This window comes from Sebastes umbrosus, chromosome 19, assembly GCF_015220745.1.
Source record: "Sebastes umbrosus isolate fSebUmb1 chromosome 19, fSebUmb1.pri, whole genome shotgun sequence".
NCBI classification, from domain to species: domain Eukaryota; kingdom Metazoa; phylum Chordata; class Actinopteri; order Perciformes; family Sebastidae; genus Sebastes; species Sebastes umbrosus.
Window position 1 is genome coordinate 1,736,134 of NC_051287.1, and position 22,856 is coordinate 1,758,989.

General features: G+C 40.6%; 1 protein-coding gene across 5 annotated transcripts in view; it reads right to left on the bottom strand.

The window, feature by feature from the left end:
- scarb1 (scavenger receptor class B, member 1) overlaps positions 1 to 22,856 on the bottom strand; it is a 32,952-nt gene that overhangs the window by 1,095 nt on the left and 9,001 nt on the right. For 2 of the 5 annotated variants that reach the window (XM_037753728.1, XM_037753727.1), the window contains exons 7-13: positions 22,616 to 22,782; positions 15,595 to 15,713; positions 5,474 to 5,547; positions 5,252 to 5,303; positions 3,855 to 4,001; positions 3,133 to 3,183; positions 1,615 to 1,687 (exon numbers count right to left, since the gene is read on the bottom strand). In XM_037753728.1, coding sequence (XP_037609656.1) covers positions 1,615 to 1,687; positions 3,133 to 3,183; positions 3,855 to 4,001; positions 5,252 to 5,303; positions 5,474 to 5,547; positions 15,595 to 15,713; positions 22,616 to 22,782 — 683 coding nt within the window. The remainder of the gene's footprint in view (positions 1 to 1,614; positions 1,688 to 3,132; positions 3,184 to 3,854; positions 4,002 to 5,251; positions 5,304 to 5,473; positions 5,548 to 15,594; positions 15,714 to 22,615; positions 22,783 to 22,856) is intronic. The other 3 variants (XM_037753731.1, XM_037753730.1, XM_037753729.1) reach the window with 2 other exon arrangements.

The following is a 22,856-nucleotide window of genomic DNA, read 5'->3' on the forward strand; positions in this document are numbered from 1 at the left end:
GGGTGAATAGAACAGGCCCAGTAGCGTCACAGCCATCACGCTGTCTTCGCGGTCTGGGTCTCATTCACATGAACGGAGGAAGGGAAATAACTCTGGATTCAGCTATTAGTGCGTTTTAGGGATGCACCGATACCCGATACCAGTATCGGGGACGATACTGTGCTCATGAACTCGTACTCGCAAAACGGCTCCGATACAACGGCACCGATACCACTTTACGGCAGCGTGACGTTAACCTCTCGTCAGCATCTTTCTGGTCCTATCACACGCACTCACGCCCCACCTCCCCGATGGAGCGGGCGAGACGGGCTGGTGGTGTGCCCGACCCCGCAGGGCCGGGATCCCATCTCAGCCGGCGCGTGCCGGCCTTCACTTTCATTGCGCCACGGGGTTTTGCTTGCACCCTCTGACTCGCATGTGTGTTAGACACCTTGGTCCGTGTTTCAAGACGGATCGGGTGGGTTGCAGACATCGCCACAGATTCCTTTTACGTGGGCCGAGCCCCGCCCTGGGGGTACGGCGCGGTTGGGGCGCACGGAAGACAGTCCGCCCTGGTCGCCAGTCGCACCGAGCACTTTGTCCACGGCCCCGGGAAATACCTTCGCCTCGAGCCTTTCCAAGCCGACCTAGAGCCGGTGGCGGCGCACCGCCTCGTATGCGGGACTCCCCAGCCTGCCGTGTGTCGCTCACACCCTCCAGCTGGCTGTTAACGAGGGTCTTCTGGCACAGAGAAGTACTCGTATCGGTACTCGGTATCGGCGAGTACCCATATGTAAGAACTTGTACTCGGTCTGAAAAAAAGTGGTATCGATGTTTTACAACCTTAAGGACCTGATGATTTAAATAAGGACTATTAGAGTGTTCGTACTGGGGAGTTGATTCACTTCAAAAGTGATCCGCTGAGTTACAGACGTCTCTTTCCCAATGGAAGTCTATGGGAAAAATATTTTTGGGCCCAATGGCATCCCGTGACAGACACGGAAGTTGCCGTACCGCTGTTTGGCCGCTACTAAAGTTGGCATCAACGACGGCTTGGGTCCATCTTACTACGACTTTATGCTTCATGTTTAGCATTAGCTCATGATTTAGACGGTTGTCCTTCCTTCTTCAGTCAGCTCGGTTCTCTGTTGGGTATCGTTCTCTTAACATACTTTACACCACAGGAACATCTGGAAAGATCTTTATAAGCATCAAAAACATCAGGGCTTTGCTGGCGATCGTCGGGAGCGGGGGGAATCGGCTTGATTCTAGTGTAATGCGTGCCCCGCATTAGGAAGCGTTCAGCAGATAAAAGAACGTTTTGGTGAGTATCGTCCGACAAAAAAATACTGTCATGAAGCAGCTGAATTCACAAAAGGATTCTTTTGCGGTCACTAGACGTGCACGATTAAGACAAAAACAAACCACGTAACTCTCAAGGGTGAAATGCAAACAGCGTCTCGGTGCTCCTGTTATGTGTCATGTGTATTTAAAAGAAGTTAGCATCGCCCTGGTTCCTTCCACTAGAAGCCAACGGGATTGTTCCGTTGGGTTTTAGATTATAGTTCGCAGCTTCAACACACCTGAACAACATGCATGAGTACATTTAAACAGTTTGTTTGTGTGTGCACCCACCTGAGCTATTTGCGATATATTTCTCCTTTGTTTCGTGGTCATGCGTGCCTTTTATCCGCTCTTTATCGGAGGCCTAAAAGACGACAACATTGTCTCACACATCAGCCAATCGGGTAATACAAATTATTACAAATTGATTAAAGGAAGTAGCTGCTGGTTGGATTTGTTACGGAGGTGAAAACCAGCAGTCTGATTTTAGATCGTGGACGACGTGCAGAGATATTAGAGTTCATGCAGGGAGTCCATTCTGGGAGGAATCGATTCGATCCATGCGGTTAATTAATTAATTAAGACGCCGTGTGATTGGTTAGTTTAGCGTCTTTTTAACATAAATCAGATATAATTAGATTTGTAAGCAGCACTTTTAACGGACGGATTATCATGCAACAAAATGAATGCAGATGAAACAGAATATATGCATGAAACGTATGATATGATCAACAAATGCTACTCCATGAAGGAAGCTTCTTCTTTCTATACTTCCACAAAAACACCAACTGGACCAGATACAATCAGCCGGCACATGTTGGGCTAACTGGCTCAAATCAAACACATCCTGTGTCTCATAGACGGTAACAGCGTCATGGCCATGTCCAAAGGGGTCCCTTGACCTCTGACCTCCAGATCAGTGAATGTAAATGGGTTCTATGGGTACCCACGAGTCTCCCCTTTACAGACATGCCCACTTTATGATAATCACATGCAGTTTGGGGCAAGTCATAGTCAAGTCAGCACACTGACACACTGACAGCTGTTGTTGCCTGTTGGGCTGCAGTTTGCCATGTTATGATTGGAGCATATTGTTTTATGCTAAATGCAGTACCTGTGAGGGTTTCTGGATCAATATCTGTCATTGTTTTGTGTTGTTCATTGATTTACAATAATACATATATACATATATTTGCATAAAGCAGCATATTTGTCCACTCCCATGTTGATAAGAGGATTAAATACTTGACAAATCTCCCTTTAAGGTTCATTTTGAACAGATAAAAAATGTGTGATTAATTGCGATTAACTATTTTAATCGATTAACAGCTCTAAAATTAACAAATATCTGATATACTGTTAAGAATTAATGTGGTGTTTTTAACCCACAGATCCGATAAAGTCCGTCAGCTGCTGCTGCTATTATTATTTATTTTTAATTTAACCAGGTCTAATTAACATGAGATTCAAATCTATTTTTCGAGGGAGACTTGGCCAAGATAGCACGCCATTACCACGTTGCAAAAATTATAAAATGCAGGTAAAAAAAAAAATAATAATAATAATATATATATATATATATATATATATATATATATTTCCAAAATTGGTGGTTAAAATCAATAAATAAAATCGAACTCCTCAAATTTAAAGAAAGATTCTTATTATAGTCTTAAAGAATAAATCAACAAATCACAGTTAAGAATCAACTGAAGATCAAAAGGTATTATAGATTAATAGAGTATTATTAATTCATTTTGATTTGGATGATTGAGACCAGATTGTTTAGGAGGGGACAGTTTTACGAACCCCGGGGTTGTCCACTCCGATGGAAGTCATCGCCGCGTTTGAACGAGACCTCTGCAAACATAAAACCTTTAATCAGGATATTAAAAACCTGCAAGAGCTCATTTCTAAAAAAACAAACAAACATGTCTTCATGATTCTTCTAAACCAGTTTGAGTCTCTGTTCTTAATGCAGCGTCTGCTGCTGATATCTCAGTGTGCGATAGTGAGATGTCAACGCTAGCTGGAGAGACACATGCAGGCTACTCATTAACTCATTTATTGTATTATATCACATCTAGTGTATTGTGTTTCATAACACGTCACATAACAAACACTAACTAAAGTTGGATGAGAAGATGGATATCACTCTCATATATGTAGTGTGTAAGTGTATTAGAGTTACATTTTGAATCTTATAAGAATATATTTAGGCCAAAACTGATTATGTTTTTAGAAAACATGTTCTCCACTGTGTGTTTTTACGGCATTATTCAACTTTAAAAGCTCCATTTCCTTCCAGTTTGAGCAGAAAATGATGCAGCACCAGCTATTAAAACTATCAAACCCTATTATTAATAACATACTGGAGATAAAGGATCTAATTTTCCCTCTTATTATTAAATCAGAGCAGCTTCAGTGCTCCGTCTGTTTGGGGGAGAACATGCGTAAACTGTGTGACATGCTACATGCAGTTAAAAAGAGCTATAACCACACACACACATGCTGCATGGCGGCGGCGTTACCTTCACTTTGTGGTGCAGCAGGGCGGCGATGACTATCGTAGCCAGGCCGAGGGCGATGAAGCCGTACTGCATGTACTCCATCACAGAGGGCAGCACCACCAGGTTGGTGTGGAACGTGTTGAGGATGGGTCCGTCTATGTAGCCGCTCTGAGGAGGAGATACAGAGAAATACATCGTGCTGTGTTACAGGATTAGAATATAACAGCTTTGCTTCTGCTTTAACAACAAAGCTTTAATGGAAAGAGAGAAATTCACTTTTTATCTTTAGACATAAAATGATGAACTTGAATACAGACAGCTGATGATTAAATGCTCTTTACTAGACATAAAGAGAGCATTTCTCCTTATTTCAACAACATTAGCAGGTGTGCAGCATTATAATATATATTAATATATATAATATAAGAAAAACAAAAAGCAGAAAGAATGATGAATTATGATGATTATATGCTTTCCAGTGTAGCTTTAATTATTAATATTATTATTAATAATAATAATAATAATAAATACAATAAAAATTATTTAAAAATATATAAATATATATTTGAGGTTTGATTAATAATCAGTTAGCCTTGTATGAATGTAGATTTACTGTAATATGTCATTTTTTAATGAAATTGTAAATCTGCAAAATATCCAACATTGCAATAATTACTATTATTTTTGTATTTTATAGTGGTACAAACAGAACAGGAAAGAATAATAATAAATATTTATATATATTCTTCCTTCTCATTTGTTCTGTTATTTTGTTATATTTTTTTATTATATTTATTTTATATAAGTTATTCTTTATAGAAGTTATTGTTATATTTTATATATAAAATAAATCATATAATAATAAAATATATATAGCTGAGGTTTGATGTCAGAAACATGCAGTGAAGAACAGATCCAATAAATGTAGATTTACTGTAAAGTCAGACTATATACTTAAATATCTATATTTAAATTAAATCTCTCAAAAGTAATTTTATTCTACGTCGTTCTAAATGCTGAATTCTGAACACATTTAACTTTTTTTGCTCGTTGCTATTTATAGAATATTGAGAAAAAATGACCACTTCAGAGATTAAATGAGAATTAATTACAGTTTTTTGATATTTTATTTTAAAAAGTATAAATGATTAAAGTTGAATGATGAACAATGTTGTGATTATATAACAAACTTGCTGCATGATGTAATGCCTAATTTGTACAGATGTTTTCATTTTGTGTTCTGCGTGTTTTTTGGCACCTCTTGTGGAAACGGAGGCAAAGCAACTGTGAAATATTCTAATAAAGAAGAATGTACAATATGATCTGAACAACAAACAAGGAAAACAACGATGTAAGAGTGTTTAAAGTGTATTTTATATACAGTATATGTATATAAATATGAATATTGGACAGCTTACCTCCTCAAACCAGATCATGGGCATCACCACCTCAGAGATCTTGCCAGTTTCTCTACAAAAACAAAAAAACACTCAACTTCAAACTCCAAGGTTGGACGCTGAACAGTTAAGAAAAGCAGGAAGTGTCCACCAGCCCGTCTGAGTGGACGATCAATAGACACAAACACAATACGTGACAAATGTTAATGGCGTGAATGAGAGTTTGGGGAATAGCGTCCTTACGTAATTCCTGAAACTCTCTTCATGTAGAGGTTGAGCTGCAGACGGATGGACACGTTCAGAGGGACGCCCGTCAGCTGCAAAAAAACACAGGTTCAAATCTCACATGGGGAATAAGGAAAAGCCTTCAATGTTCAATGTTCCCATGTACCCCGAACGCAGCTAACAAACGAAGGAAATCCTCAACGTGGGAGTGATGCTTTCAGGGACCATCTTTTGAAGATTTTAGAGGACTGCAATCCAGTTTTAGCGTCAAACCCTTCTGGCATGGCAGCGAAAACAATGCTGTTGCTCTCTTTTGTCTTGTGCCGACCTTACATGACTTTTCATGGATTTCTCTTATGCAGACATATTTCCATAGTCGCAATAACATCAGGAGAGTTTTGATAGAGATGTGGCGCGCTCCCGTACATGCATTTTGCGGTAAAAGCTACACATTTGGGACAGATGTAGGTTTATATGTTATGAAAAGATAGAGATATCGGGGTGCTGCAAAAATGCTATTTACTAGACACAAAGAGAGCATTCTCCTTATTTCAACAACATTATCAGGTGTGCAGCATTATAATATATATATAAATATATAGGAAAGAAAAACTAAAAGCAAAAAGAATGATGAATTATGATGATTATATGCTTTCCAGTGTAGCTTTAATTATTATTATTATTATTATTATTATTAATAATAATAATAATAATTCATATAATAAACAATTAAAAAATATATAAATATATATCTGAGAGAACAGATAAAATAATCAGTTTGCCTTGTATGAATGTAGATTTACTGTAATATGTCATTTTTTAATGAAATCGTAAATCCGCAAAATATCCAACATTTCAATAATTACTATTATTTTTGTATTTTATAGTGGTACAAACAGAACAAGAAAGAATACAAATAAATATATATATATATTCTTCTTTCTCGTTTGTTCTGTCATTTTGTTATATTTTTTTATTATATTTATTTTATATTAAATAATATATCAAATTTGGCAACCCTTTTTCAAAAAGGTCGCCAAATAGGCGCATAATATTCCTAAATGTTGCAGAAAACTGATTTTACGAGATGATTTCCAAGGATGTGTTCAAGCTGATTAGATCAGATGTCAGAAGATCAGGTTTCTTTATTTTTCCCTCGGCCTTGGGCCAAGGAGGTTATGCTTTCACTGCCGTTGGTTGGTTTGCTTGTCTGTCTGTTAGCAGGATCTCTCCAAAAGTTCACGATGGATTTGAATGAAATGTTTCGGAGGTGGAGTGTGGCACAACCTAGCGGTCAGCCTGAGTATTAAGACCACAGGGTAGAACACATGCGCAGTGTGACTGCTGACGCGCTGATGACGCGTGACCACGCCTCCTTCCTCCTCCTTCGAGCAGAGAGATACGTGTGTGAATGTGTGGCGAGCCTCCGCGGTGCGGTGGGAGCTGCTGTCCGTCCGCGGTGAGAAAGAACAAAGCGGTAGATGACGGGATGAGAGACGACGTAGTGTAACGTTATACAGACATAACGAGGCTGCTGAATGAGAGAGGCATCCGCCGACACGTTACACGGAAACACACTTGTGTTGATAACAAGCCGACCACCTCACGGTACCGCCAGCTGGGATCTGGGATCTGTTTTTAAAGTCACGCACCTTGGCAGTTCTAGTTTAAGGATGCTTTTTTAAAAGCTTTTAAACTGAGAAAAATATGAAAACCAAATAAAAAGGAGCATTCAGGGTCAAACTTCACCACCTTGCCTTCACGATAGAATCACAACCACCTTTAGAATGCCAAGATTTTCAGCTTTCTAAACAACGTTTATAGTTGTATAACATAGAAAACGCTGGCCCGGTACTGGAGTATGGCATTGTTTCACGTCACATCACGTTACTCAGACTACAACAATAAAAGCGGTAACATCCTTCTACCTCCACATAGACTCACATGAAGCAAATACATGGATTCTGGTCGAATTCGGTGAATTGATTTTGTTCCCCACCCCTAAAAGACACCGCAACGGTTTGCACTTCTGAAAAAGAGCAGATGACTTTTTTTATGATGTGTTGTGTTTTTTCTGGCAGAACAAGTTGTAATGCAGCAGAGTCCAGACCTTCAGCAGACTGAAGTAACTAATTACTTCACCAGGGAGGTTTCCTGGAGCTGCCAGCGGAGCGTCTCACATTCAGATTCACCACACGTCTCTGTCTTTCCTCAGATTGTCTCCTGGCTACCAAAAATATTTGTTTCAGCAACGGACGAACCTTTCTGTTATCTTCTGCAGATCATGAATCCTGTGCACAATATAAATGGTATGGACGCTATCAGAACTGCTCTCTCGCAGCCCTTTTCGTGCCACAATGTTTCCTCGGGCTCTTCAGCTACACAAACACTGGCCTTTCATGTTCGGAGGGACGGAAATCAACTATTTACTACTCGAGCCTGCAGGAAATTAAATGTCCCCAAGACACAGACAACATTTTCTACAGTTGAAGGAGAAACACGGAGGAATTTGCAGAAGAATAATCAGATGTCACATTAATCCGAGTGGGCAGGCGTTACCTCAGCAGGTCATCTGAGATGGACGCACAACGTGTGTGTGTGTGTGTGTGTTCTATAGAGGAAGTAATCAAAGGCTTGACAATAGACGGGTTTCCGACTTCACAGCTTTGCGACTTCTCACGAGAATGAGCGACTTCTAAGAGCCCTGAGGTGACCTCGTGCGCCTGGTGACGTACCTCACCCTCCTTCCTGTTTGTATTTCTGTGTGATGTGTGTGTAATGCCTTTTTCCTGCTTCAGGTAATGTTTGAAACTGACTTACATCTTAAGCTTGAAACAAACCTGAAGGCTAGATGAAACCGGACAAACAATACATTCAAGTGTCCACCAACTTGTGAAGATTATTTCTTTGACAGTCAGGAAGGAGCATAAAGCTGACGACAACACGCCAAACCACCGGAGGGAGACGACCCTCAAACCCTGCGAGAACGCCAAGCGTCACGTGTTCTTGTTCTAAAACAAACGACAAGTCTGGTGAGATCCTGGATGAGCTGAAGTTCACAGGATTAAGACGGAGGACGAGCTATAAGAATGCAGCTTCAGGCAATAACTGAAGAGGTTAATTTTAACCTCTTCCACTCCTTGAGGGCACCAACGCCCTCGGCCGACTTTATGTTCTTCAGAGGCTGTAGCGGGTTCAGTTTTAGAGCCCCATAGGAGACATTTCATTGACCTCACTGTATAAAATGACCTCTGGTGACCTCTAGGATAATCACAGCCTCATGAAATTTTACAGCCACAAACTAGAGACCTAGAGCATTCAGAGGATGGATGGATCAGACTAGAGACCTAGAGCATTCAGAGGATGGATGGATCAGACTAGAGACCTAGAGCATTCAGAGGATGGATGGATCAAACTAGAGACCTAGAGCATTCAGAGGATGGATGGATCAGACTAGAGACCTAGAGCATTCAGAGGATGGATGGATCAAACTAGAGACCTAGAGCATTCAGAGGATGGATGGATCAGACTAGAGACCTAGAGCATTCAGAGGATGGATGGATCAGACTAGAGACCTAGAGCATTCAGAGGATGGATGGATCAGACTAGAGACCTAGAGCATTCAGAGGATGGATGGATCAAACTAGAGACCTAGAGCATTCAGAGGATGGATGGATCAGACTAGAGACCTAGAGCATTCAGAGGATGGATGGATCAGACTAGAGACCTAGAGCATTCAGAGGATGGATGGATCAAACTAGAGACCTAGAGCATTCAGAGGATGGATGGATCAGACTAGAGACCTAGAGCATTCAGAGGATGGATGGATCAAACTAGAGACCTAGAGCATTCAGAGGATGGATGGATCAGACTAGAGACTTAGAGCATTCAGAGGATGGATGGATCAAACTAGAGACCTAGAGCATTCAGAGGATGAATGGATCAAACTAGAGACCTAGAGCATTCAGAGGATGGATGGATCAGACTAGAGACCTAGAGCATTCAGAGGATGGATGGATCAGACTAGAGACCTAGAGCATTCAGAGGATGGATGGATCAGACTAGAGACCTAGAGTATTCAGAGGATGGATGGATCAGACTAGAGACCTAGAGCATTCAGAGGATGGATGGATCAAACTAGAGACCTAGAGTATTCAGAGGATGGATGGATCAAACTAGAGACCTAGAGCATTCAGAGGATGGATGGATCAAACTAGAGACCTAGAGCATTCAGAGGATGGATGGATCAGACTAGAGACCTAGAGCATTCAGAGGATGGATGGATCAAACTAGAGACCTAGAGCATTCAGAGGATGGATGGATCAAACTAGAGACCTAGAGCATTCAGAGGATGGATGGATCAGACTAGAGACCTAGAGCATTCAGAGGATGGATGGCTTTCCTAGCTAGATTGACAATAAGTGTCCAACCATCGTTGGCGCCCGCTTACGTTTCCTCACGAAACCACCGACCAGTACGTGTTTCTGGAAATCATTCCAGTTTCATTTGAGCCATCTGTAAAGAATAAACTCATTGTTTAGTTTTCTCTAAATGCTCCCCTCCCAAGCTGAAAATATGTTGGCCTCTTTTTATAAATTTGACACGAATAAAGAGTTGTCTCGGTGCAGAAACTTTGGCAAAGCTGTTTTACATTTGGGGAATAAATTGCCAAAAGCTGTCCACGGTTTCTATGACAGCCTGAAGTAAGAAGTGGAGAACGTTTGGGTCTTGAAATCAAAATTTAAAAAGTAGAAATATGTTAATTCAAACATATATGATTATCATGTCACTATTTTTCTGTGAAGGACTTTAGCTCCATATGTCCGTAATAAAACCGCTGTGGTCTTGACATGTGGCTCTGATAAAAACTTAATATGAGCTGAAGTTAGCAGGATAAAGACGGAGGACAAACTGGTGGCAGTAAGTGAAGAGGTGGACACACGACGGACACGACTGGCTTATATGTCTTTATGGTACAACTTCTTCTACATGCTAAACCCTTTAGACTTGACAAAATCAAAGAAGACTTGCAGCTAGACTTGGGGACTTGAAAACCTCGTGACTTCACTTGGACTTGAGCCTTTTGACTTGAAAATACTTCATACCTCCCCCCCCCCCCAAGCCCAAAAAGATTAAGATTAAAAAGTAGGATATTTAAATAGTGTGCCACAAAATCCATTTATTATATTATCAGACTCGACTCGGGACTTATCAGACTTGACTCGGGACTTGAGTCGTGAATCATCAGACTCGACTCGGGACTTATCAGACTTGACTCGGGACTTAACTGCAGCCTTATCAGACTTGACTCGGGACTCATCAGACTTGACTCGGGACTCATCAGACTCGACTCGGGACTTATCAGACTCGACTCGGGACTCATCAGACTTGACTCGGGACTTAACTGCAGCCTTATCAGACTTGACTCGGGACTCATCAGACTCGACTCGGGACTTATCAGACTCGACTCGGGACTCATCAGACTTGACTCAGGACTTGAGTCGTGAATCATCAGACTCGACTCGGGACTTAACTCGGGACTCTACTCGGGACTCATCAGACTCGACTCGGGACTCATCAGACTTGACTCGGGACTCATCAGACTTGACTCGGGACTTATCAGACTCGACTCGGGACTCTACTCGGGACTCATCAGACTCGACTCGGGACTCATCAGACTCGACACGGGACTCATCAGACTCGACTCAGGACTCATCAGTCTTGACTCGGGACTCATCAGACTCGACTCGGGACTTATCAGTCTTGACTCGGGACTAATCAGACTCGATTTGGGACTTGAGTGCAAAGACTTGAGAATTACTTGTGACTTGCAAAAGTACAGCACAAGTATGAAAGAATCATCCCGTCATTAATGTCCATCTGATGTCTGCTAACGTTAGCCACCATGAGCTAGCGGTCACACCAGAACAGGTGAAGGTGTCGAGGCTGAAGTCCAGAGGGAGTTGAAGAGTCCAGAGGGAGTTGAAGAGTCCAGAGGGAGTTGAATTGAGTAAAGGTGCGTTTTTCATTTAGTAAGTTGGAGAACTGGTTATTTAAATGTGCTTTAATGGACCCACTTTGGGACCCACTGATTCAGACTCACGAGGAATGTGTGTAGCGTGAAGACGTCACGCCCAACATGGATCCTTCGACGTTAGAAATAGCTTCATAAAATCCCTCGCCAAGTGATTTCCATCAACTATTAACCTGATATCAATCTGGGCTTCTTGGATTCCTACTCTTCTCTACTTGGAACTAGTTTATATGAGATTTAATCTGCAAGGCAACAAACCTGATTTTTTTATTGGAGCCATACAAAATTTTTTAACAACTGCAATTACGGAGAAATAGCCCAATTTCCAATTACCTTATCACAGCGCAGGTTATCACAGCTGCACCGCTGACGAGGTTTACACGAGACGAGTTGTGTAAGGAGGTCCAGAAGGAGCTGAATCATGGCAGCGTTACATCAAACGCATCAACTCCCCCAGAATCCAGCTCATTGAAACCACAACGTGGTTATCTCCACTGAGCTTTTACTGTTATTGTACAGCAATAAAATCAGGTATCACTCAGTTCATTTAGCTCTTTCTCAGAGACTTTTACTCTGAAGAAAGACAAACATTAACTTCAACACCTCCTCCCCTCAGTTTACATATATAATCAGCCGTAAGTCAACACCAACACATACCATGATAATGATTATTACCAGCTGGACTTACTGATAAACCAGAGATCATCAACAGCTTTTGAACAGCTGATTTCTCAACAGGAATAAATAAGATATATATTATTATTATTTATTTATTTATTATTTCTCAACAGAGATAAATAATAAGATATATATCTTATTATTCATCATTTTATTTTTCTCCACAGGGATAAATAATAATATATATGTATATATACACATACATACATACATATATATATATATATATATATATATATATATATATATATATATATATATATATATATGCACATATACATATGTATGTTGAGAAATAATAAATAAATAAATAATAAATAATTAGTTATATTTTATATTTATCACTGTTGAGAAATAATAAATACATAAATAATGAATAATATATATATATATATATATATAAATAATAAATACATATCCTTTTCTAACAACTGCAATTACGGAGAAATAGCCCAATTTCCAATTACCTTATCACAGCGCAGGTTATCACAGCTGCACCGCTGACGAGGTTTACACGAGACGAGTTGTGTAAGGAGGTCAAGAAGGAGCTGAATCATGGCAGCGTTACATCAAACGCATCAATTCCCCCAGAATCCAGCTCATTGAAACCACAACGTGGTTATCTCCACTGAGCTTTTACTGTTATTGTACAGCAATAAAATCAGGTATCACTCAGTTCATTTAGCTCTTTCTCAGAGACTTTTACTCTGAAGAAAGACAAACATTAACTTCAACACCTCCTCCCCTCAGTTTACATATATAATCAGCCGTAAGTCAACACCAACACATACCATGATAATGATTATTACCAGCTGGACTTACTGATAAACCAGAGATCATCAACAGCTTTTGAACAGATAATCTGGCTGCAGCAGCGTGACTTCTTTTAAACTGGCGAAGCTCATTCTAGCTGATTTCTCAACAGGAATAAATAAGATATATATTATTATTATTTATGTATTTATTATTTCTCAACAGGGATAAATAATAATATATATGTATATATATATATATATATATATATACATATATATTATTCATTATTTATGTATTTATTATTTCTCAACAGGGATAAATATAAGATATATATCTAATTATTTATTATTTATTTATTTATAATTTCTCAACAGGGATAAATATAAGATATATATCTAATTATTTATTATTTATTTATTTATAATTTCTCAACAGGGATAAATATAAGATATATATCTAATTATTTATTTATTTATTATTTCTCAACAGGGGTAAATAATAATATATATGTCATAATCAATTATTTATTATTCATTATTTTTCAACTAGGATAAATAAGATATATATCTTATTTTTCATAATTTATTTATTAATTTATTTATTATTTGTCAACAGGGATAAATAATAAGATATATATGTTATTATTCATTATTTATTTATTTATTATTTCTTAAAAGGAATACATAAGATATATATGTTAATATTCATTATTTATTTATTATTTCTCAACAGGGATAAATAATAAGATATATATGTTATTATTCATTATTTATTTATTTATTATTTCTTAAAAGGAATACATAAGATATATATGTTAATATTCATTATTTATTTATTATTTCTCAACAGGGATAAATAATAAGATAAATATCTTATTATTCATTATTTCTTAAAAGGAATACATAATAATATTTATTTGTTAATTATTTCTCAACAGGGATAAATAATAATATATATATCTTATTATTCATTAATTTATTATTTCTTAAAAGGAATACATAATAAGATATATACCTTATTGTAAGGTATATATCTTATTATTTACCCATTTATCATTCTTTCTAGGGTTGTGCAATTAATGGAATTTCAATTTCAAAATGTTGGAAACATTTGGGATAATGTAACACAGATCTGGAGGTAAACTTGTAAAAAATCAGATGCAACCCTTCACCCACCGTCGACCGGAGATTCTTCTGTCTGCATTTACAAAAAGATAAAAACGTGCACTTGATAACGACACACAATACAAAGATTGCAAGTCCGAGATAAGTAATCAGTCCACCTCTGCTCAAGATGACCAAACAAGATGACTTCAAGGTCACGGAAAAAAAAACAACCTTCTGTCACCTGATGCCACGTCTGCTCTTTAAATCGCAGTATTTTCTAAGTGCAAGTTCCTGTAAAGCCTTCAGCTGATAACACGGCTCGTAAACTACATCTTCCAAGTGTTAACTGTTCAGTTGTCTCTTGGTATCTCTAAGTATATATATATATATATATATATATATATTGTGTTTTTATATCAAAATACCTCTTTCCTCTTCCGGTAAAACATTTTTGATGACTCGTCTCGACCTCGGGGGCGTACGCATACAAATAAATATAATAATAATAATAATAATAATAACAATAATAATAATATAATTAATGTAACCAATCAGATGTGATTTGTAAAAATAAGCTTAATAATCTAAATACCACTAACTAGGAGTAGATATGTAGAGCAACAAATTGTTGGAGAGGATGTGATAAAATAATAAATTATTATAGAAATTTAAAGAAATAAAGCATCTTTCTTTATATATAGAATTTTAAATTCCGTGGGAGAATACCAACATAAATTTAGTGTAAGAATTATTCATGTTTCCTTCTAATTTTAAGGATTTCTGTTTTGAAAACGTAGAACTAAATTACAGAAATCATGTCAATGCATCTGTCCATGGAAAGACATAATGGTTTAAATTTCAAACCACAGAGTAATTTATATTTAAAGGTCCCATATTGTAAAATAGTGAGATTTTCATGGCTTTTATATTATAAAGCAGGTTTAAGTGTAATATAAATACTGTGAAAGTATTGACAGAGAAATACACACAGCCATGTATTCAGAAACTGTGTCTTTGAAGCAAGCCGTCAGGATTTCTGTCCATTTGTGATGTCACAAATATACAATATATATATAGATCATAGATATAAAACTATTTTTTATCTAGACCATTTCACAGTTTTAAACATAAATATTCTAAAATGTGTTGCAGTTTATTTTCTTGTGGCAAGTGTATATGAATGACATCAGCTGACAGGAAGTAAACATATACACAAGCTGTTGCCTAGCAACGCAATTCCATTGCAATTCTGTTGAAATGCACTAAAACGGAGCGTTTCAGACAGAGGGTGAATACAGGCATATTCAGGCAGACAGTATGAGGAAAATAAAGTGTTTTATGAAGATTAAAGCATGGAAAGATGTTCTAGTAGAAACACAAAATACAAGTATGAACCTGAAAATGAGCGCGATATGGGACCTTTAAGTTAAAAGGGAAGAAGATGAACTTATGTAATAAATAGACATGAATGTGTATTGGACTTTTGGCACCACCAAGAGTTGTTTAGTTTGTATTTGATGGACCTAGAAGAACTCTTTTCAGGCCATAGATGTGTGCGTGCTCACCGGGTGGATGTCGATGAAGAGGCCGTGCTTGTCTTCGGTTGGCTTGAGACCCTGAACGAAGTCCAGCAGCACCGGATCGGCGTTAAAGAAGTGAGGATGAGAGATGAAGACCGGAGAGTCTGGAGAATTAAAAAAGAAATGGAATAATTATTCAGCCGGAACCGGACAACTCTCTCCTCAGAGGAAAAAGCTCAAATGAAGCATCATCAAGGGTTAATTTACGGGAGAGTTCACTCACAACGTTTCTCCAGATCTCAGGTGTCTAAACCAGAAGAAGTTGTAAACAAATTTCTGCTGCATAAAATTCAGTTTTTTAGTAAATGTAATCTTTGCTTTTGAATTACTGGATCATTCAACATCTTCAGACCTCTGAAAAGCAGGGAAGTGACGAATACAAAGTTTTGGCCGGTACCGATGTTTAAAATAACAATTTTATTTTGTTTTTGCTGTTATTTATGTGTTAAGTTTATTTTTGCATAATTAAAACTACAAAATTGTGTCGTTTAAGACTTCAAATCTTACTAAATTCATCACGTTATATATGTAATGTTATTGTGATTATCTATATTATGTTATAAAATGACCAGATGGGAGTCGCTGGTTTTGGCCGATATCATGAATTAAATAGCTCAGAGTCGAGGCTCCTCTGTGGTGGAAACGATAAAGAACCTTACAACAAGGCGAGCCGTCCTCATGGACGATTATATCTCTGATCATCTTGAACCCATTTTTAGTGTCTCGACCCGGTTCTGGATCCCTGATGGAAGTAACATGAAGAAGTGGTTGAGCGGGGTCAACGGTCGTCTGCTATAGGAACCAAGAAGCCTTTACTGTAAAATACAAGCATTGTTGTGTTTAATAAAAATGTAGAATAGAGAAGGTGTAATATTTCATATTGAAACACTGAGAGACCCTCAGAGGACTTTATATCATCGGCCATGTTGGGCAGGTCGACTTTCAGCACGTCCTTTATTCCAATTGTTTAACAAAATAGTTTTATTGTTTTTATTCATCTTTTTCTTTCCTTATATTTTATTTGTTGTATAATTTATATTATTTTATACTGTAAAAAATATTTGCAGAATTTTATTTTGTAACAAAATAAAATCTGAACATGTTTATGAATCTACTGTATTGAACTTTTATATATAGATAATGAAAAAAGAAAGAAAAAAAAAACTTTTAGAAACCTCCATTTTGCAGTTTTTCAGTCTGGAGAAGTCATGTGACCACAGTGCAGTGTGACATCACATTCTGAAACGTGACATCACATCACATTCTGAAACATGACATCACATTCTGAAACGTGACATCACATCAGAATGTGGCTTAGTGACATCACATTGAACAGAATGTGGCTTAGTGACATCACATTAAACAGAATGTGGCTTAGTGACATCATAAAGTCACTAGAATGTTGTGTGTGCACCAGTAGAAGCTCCTGCAGTCTAACAACTCAGTTATAGTCGAACCTTCACCAGAGAAGCATCTCTCAGTGATAACAGAGCGTGTGACCAGAGCGACAGTTAGTCAATCTACTACATACCTGCTATAGCTACTTCAATACAGCGTTACTACTGTATTGTCCTCGTATAATACTACTGTATTATACTCCGTACAGCGTTACTACTGTATTGTCCTCGTATAATACTACTGTATTATACTCCGTACAGCGTTACTACTGTATTGTCCTCGTATAATACTACTGTATTATACTCCGTACAGCGTTACTACTGTATTATACTCCGTTACCACAACTAACACCTCCGTTGTGCTACGATGGAGAAGATCGTCCGTTCAAGAAACGAGGTGAGATCTTCTCAGCCAGACACCTTTAAACATACTTTGTTCAGCGTTACACTGATCTAGGACTTTAAACACACTTTGTTCAGCGATACACTGTTCTAGGCCTTTAAACACACTTTGTTCAGCGTTACACTGATCTAGGCCTTTAAACACACTTTGTTCAGCGTTACACTGATCTAGGCCTTTAAACACACTTTGTTCAGCGTTACACTGATCTAGGCCAGCCCACAGTTTCATCTGCTTTTTAATCTTTTGTCTAAACTTTTAACAAATGCAAGAGCAGTATAAGATACGTATGTGGACTAAAACAGGGCTGTTTTTTACAGTTAAATTAACAAAAAACAGAACTGAAAACATATTCTAAGCTTCACCAAAAGATTTTAGATCAACCTGATCTCCAAAAAACTGATCTGAAACTGAAGTTATTGACAGTATAAATGGTGTTCTGTGTGTATAGTATAAAGGAAACAGTAGAAAGATGTGATTCTGTGGTGTGAGGCTGAACTTGGCTAGACTCTTGTGACCAACTGAATCAGTGTGTTTCAGAAAAAGTAGCTTCACAGTGCTCTTTAGAAGCAGATGGAGTTGGCTTCAGTACTTTCAACTGTCTCTTTGTGTGATCCAACGTTAGGACGGGACTGTTTTCTCAACCTTTACATTTGTGTCTTTCAGTCACTTAACCAAGAGCTGGTTGAAGCCGCTACCCAGCAGGCTCCCAGCAAGGAGATGCAGTATCTCAGAAAACAGAACTTTGAGCAGGCCTCAGTCATTGCTGCCCTGAGGGAGCAGATGGCCGCCAAGGATTCCAGCTGGGAAGAGGAGAAGATGAGGATCCTGAAGGATCTCAAGTCAGAGAGACTCATCAGGAAAGATGCCCAGAAGGGCCTCAAAGGACAGGATGAGCAAAACCCTGACCTCCAGGTTCAACTCCTCCAGACTCCCAGCAACCAGCTGAAGGACTCTCACCAGCACAACACTGAGCTGGCCGCCGAAAACGCTGCCCTGAGGGAGCAGATGGCCGCCAAGGAGTCCTGCTGGAAGCTGGAGAAGAACAAGATCCGGATGGCTAAGAGAGCCATCAAGATACAGGTTCAGAACGACCTGCAGAACAAGGAGCAGGAGAAACAGAAGGTGACCGAGCTGGCCGCCGAAAACGCTGCCCTGAGGGAGCAGACGGCCGGCTGGGAGCTGCAGAAGAACACGATCCTGAACGCTCTCAGGTCAGAGAGAACCATCAGGAAGGAAGCCCAGAGGCACCTCAAAGAACAGGACCAGCAAAACCCTGACCTCCAGGTTCAACTCCTCCAGACTCCCAGCAACCAGCTGAAGGACTCTCAACAGGTCACCGATCTGGCCGCCGAAAACGCTGCCCTGAGGAAGCAGATGGCCGGCTGGGAGCTGGAGAAGAACAAGATCCTGAACACTCTCAGGTCAGAGAGAACCATCAGGAAGGAAGCCCAGAGGGACCTCAAAGAAAAAGACAAGCAAAACCCTGACCTCCAGGTTCAACTCCTCCAGACTACCAGCAACCAGCTGAAGGACTCTCACCAGCACATCACCAAGCTGGCTGCCGAAATCGCTGCCTTGAAGCAGCAGATGGCCGCCAAGGAGTCCCGCTGGGAGCTGGAGAAGAACAAGATCCTGATGGCTCAGAGAGCCATCAAGATACAGGCTCAGAACGACCTGCAGAACAAGGAGCAGGAGAAACCGAAGGTGATCGACTCTCTCAGTCAAAGTCTTCTTGAAAAGCAGAACAAGATTGTGATGGTCAAACAGACTCCCAGCAACCAGCTGAAGGACTCCCACCAGCACAACACTGAGCTGGCCACCGAAAACGCTGCCCTGAGGGAGCAGATGGCCGCCAAGGAGTCCTGCTGGAAGCTGGAGAAGAACAAGATCCTGATACAGGTTCAGAACGACCTGCAGACCAAGGAGCAGGAGAAACAGGAGGTGACCGACTCTCTCAATCAAAGTCTGCTTGAAAAGCAGAATGACATCGTGATGGTCAAACAGACTACCAGCAATCAGCTGAAGGACTCCCACCAGCACAACACTGAGCTGGCCGCCAAAATCGCTGCCTTGAAGCAGCAGATGGCCGCCAAGGAGTCCTGCTGGGAACTGGAGAAGAACAAGATCCTGATGGCTCAGAGAGCCATCAAGATACAGGCTCAGAACGACCTGCAGAACAAGGAGAAGGAGAAACAGAAGGTGATCGACTCTCTCAATCAAAGTCTTCTTGAAAAGCAGAATGAAATCCTGATGGTCAAACAGACTCCCAGCAACCAGCTGAAGGACTCCCACCAGCACAGCACTGAGCTGGCCGCCGAAAACGCTGCCCTGAAGCAGCAGATGGCCGCCAAGGAGTCCTGCTGGGAGCTGGAGAAGAACAGCTCAGCTCAGAGCCTGATACAGGCTCAGATGAACCTGCAGACAAAGGAGCAGGAGAAACAGGAGGTGATCGACTCTCTCAATCAAAGTCTTCTTGAAAAGCAGAATGAAATCCTGATGGTCAAACAGACTCCCAGCAACCAGCTGAAGGACTCCCACCAGCACAACACTGAGCTGGCCGCCGAAAACGCTGCCCTGAAGCAGCAGATGGCCGCCAAGGAGTCCTGCTGGGAGCTGGAGAAGAACAAGATCCTGATACAGGTTCAGAACGACCTGCAGACCAAGGAGCAGGAGAAACAGGAGGTGATCGACTCTCTCAATCAAAGTCTTCTTGAAAAGCAGAATGAAATCCTGATGGTCAAACAGACTCCCAGCAACCAGCTGAAGGACTCCCACCAGCACAACACTGAGCTGGCCGCCGAAAACGCTGCCCTGAAGCAGCAGATGGCCGCCAAGGAGTCCTGCTGGGAGCTGGAGAAGAACAGCTCAGCTCAGAGCCTGATACAGGCTCAGATGAACCTGCAGACCAAGGAGCAGGAGAAACAGGAGGTGACCGACTCTCTCAGTCAAAGTCTGCTTGAAAAGGAGAACGAGATCGTGATGGTCAAACAGACTACCAGCAACCAGCTGAAGGACTCCCACCAGCACAACACTGAGCTGGCCGCCGAAAACGCTGCCCTGAGGGACCAGATGGCCGCCAAGGAGTCCTGCTGGGAGCTGGAGAAGAACAAGATCCTGATACAGGTTCAGAACAAGGAGCAGGAAAAACAGGAGGTGACCGACTCTCTCAGTCAAAGTCTGCTTGAAAAGCATAATGAGATCCTGATGGTCAACCAGCGCTGGACTGAAAAGTGTGAAAAGGCCTGTGAAGCTTGGAAGGAGGAGAACAGGGAGATCAGAGAGACCTGTGAGAGAGAGCTCCAATCTGCACTTGATCAAAAGAATCTGATGGTCAAATCTCTGCAGGACGAGTCGGACAGGAAGGTGAGCCAGGTCGTCCTGGAAAAGGATGATCTGATCACCGGATTGACGACGGCCAAGATGGCTCTGGAAGTCCAGACTCTAAAGAAGGAGATGCAGCTCATCCAGAGCGAGGTCCGGCTGAAGGAGAAGGAGATGCAGCTCCTCCAGAGCGAGGCCAAGTGGTCAACGAAGCTCGCCCCTCTGGAAGATCAGATCCGGCTCAAGACCGACACCACCACAGACCTCCAGGCACAACTCCTCCGCCTCCAGGAGCTCCACCAGAAACTTGACCTGGGAGCGCTGAAGATGACCGCGGAGGAGATGAATGCCAAGAAGAAGGAGTTAAAGAAGCTGATTGTGGAGAAGGAGAAGGAGGAGAAGAGACAGAAGAAAGAGAGGGAGGAAAGAGAGAAGAGAGAGAAGAAGGAGAGGGAGGAAAGAGAGAAGGGGGAGTTGAAAAGTGTGAAGAAGGAAAAGGAGGCTCTGGAGAAAAAAGAGAAGGAGGACTTGAAAAGGGAGAAGAAGGAGAGGAAGGAGAAAGAAGTAGCATCCTTTCTCTCCACATTCTTCCCCCATCCCCCTTCTGACCATCCCGCCCCTACACCCCCTACACCCCCTACACCCTACAACCCCTACAACCCCTACACCCACACCCCCTACACCACCTACACCTACACCCTCTAACCCCCTACACCCTACACCTCCTACCCCCCTACACCCCCTACACCCTACAACCCCTACATGCTCTATATGAAGTGATTTCACCCCCTACACCCTACAACCCCTACACCCTACACCCCCTACACCCTACATGCTCTATATGAAGTGATTTATCCCCCTACACCCCCTACACCCTACAACCCCTACCCCCTACACCCTACCTGCTCTATGTGAAGTGATTTCAACCTCCTCCCCACGGTGACGTGGTCGCCTCCTACCATCACCCCTCCATACTCTCTCCCTCCTCCCCACAGCAACATGGTGGCTGAGTGATTCGGCCCGTGTCTGCTGGGTTGAATCCGGGTGATCCGGTTTCCAACCACAAATCATAGTATATAGTATGTCATTAAAAAAAATATAAAAAGTCATAGTATATAGTATATCATTAAAAAAATATAAAAGGTCATAGTATATAGTATATCATTAAAAAAATATAAAAGGTCATAGTATATAGTATATCATTAAAAAAATATAAAAAAGTCATAGTATATAGTATATCACAAAAAAATATTAAAAAGTCATAGTATATAGTATGTCGATAAAAAGTCTTAGACTTAGAGATGTTATTGTCATTGTCATGGAAAAACAATGAAAAACAGTTTAGCAGGTCTTGGCAGTAAAAGCAAGTAAAAAAAAAAAAATACAAGGTAAAAGTGAGCATGGCTCACATTCTTCTGGACAATATCTGTCATTGTTTTGTGTTGTTCATTGACTTACAATAATAAATATATAAGTACATTTGCATAAAGCAGCATATTTGACGATTTTGACATGTTAACGATTAACAATCACGCAATTATTAGTGATTAAATATTTTCAATTGAAAGCACTAATTTATAACACTGCAGAATGAAGTTGGGAGTCTGGTTGTGACAGAGTGTGAGTCTGTGTGAAGGTACTAAGGACAACACTGGAAACGCAGGAATTGACCCGGGGTCACCGGATCAACCATCTGTTAAGATCTCCTGCTGCGGAGGAAGCTTGCTTATATGAGGCGATGCCTGGTACTGGAATGTGTTCCAGATGCTTTTTATGGTTTGTCTATGTGCATTAAAGATAGACAATTATTGTGTTTGTTGCTTCTCTCTCTCTCATCGCTCCGGAGAGATTTTAAGTTGCCATGACAACAGACAGGTTTACTCACTGTGTCGGCAGCTGCTGACGTTCAGCAGACCGGACTGTCTGCAGGGGCAGAAGCCTTCGTTGGGCTCGTAATCGGTCCCGTTGGCGAACAGCGTCTTGGGTGCAACGTATCGATACAGAGGGATGCCGTTCATCACGCCATCACGCTGGTAAACGAGCTCCATGGATCTGAAACAAACAAAACACAAGTTTTCTAGGTATGAACAAAGAAGAAGAACCGTGAGAGAAAGAAGAAGTGAGAA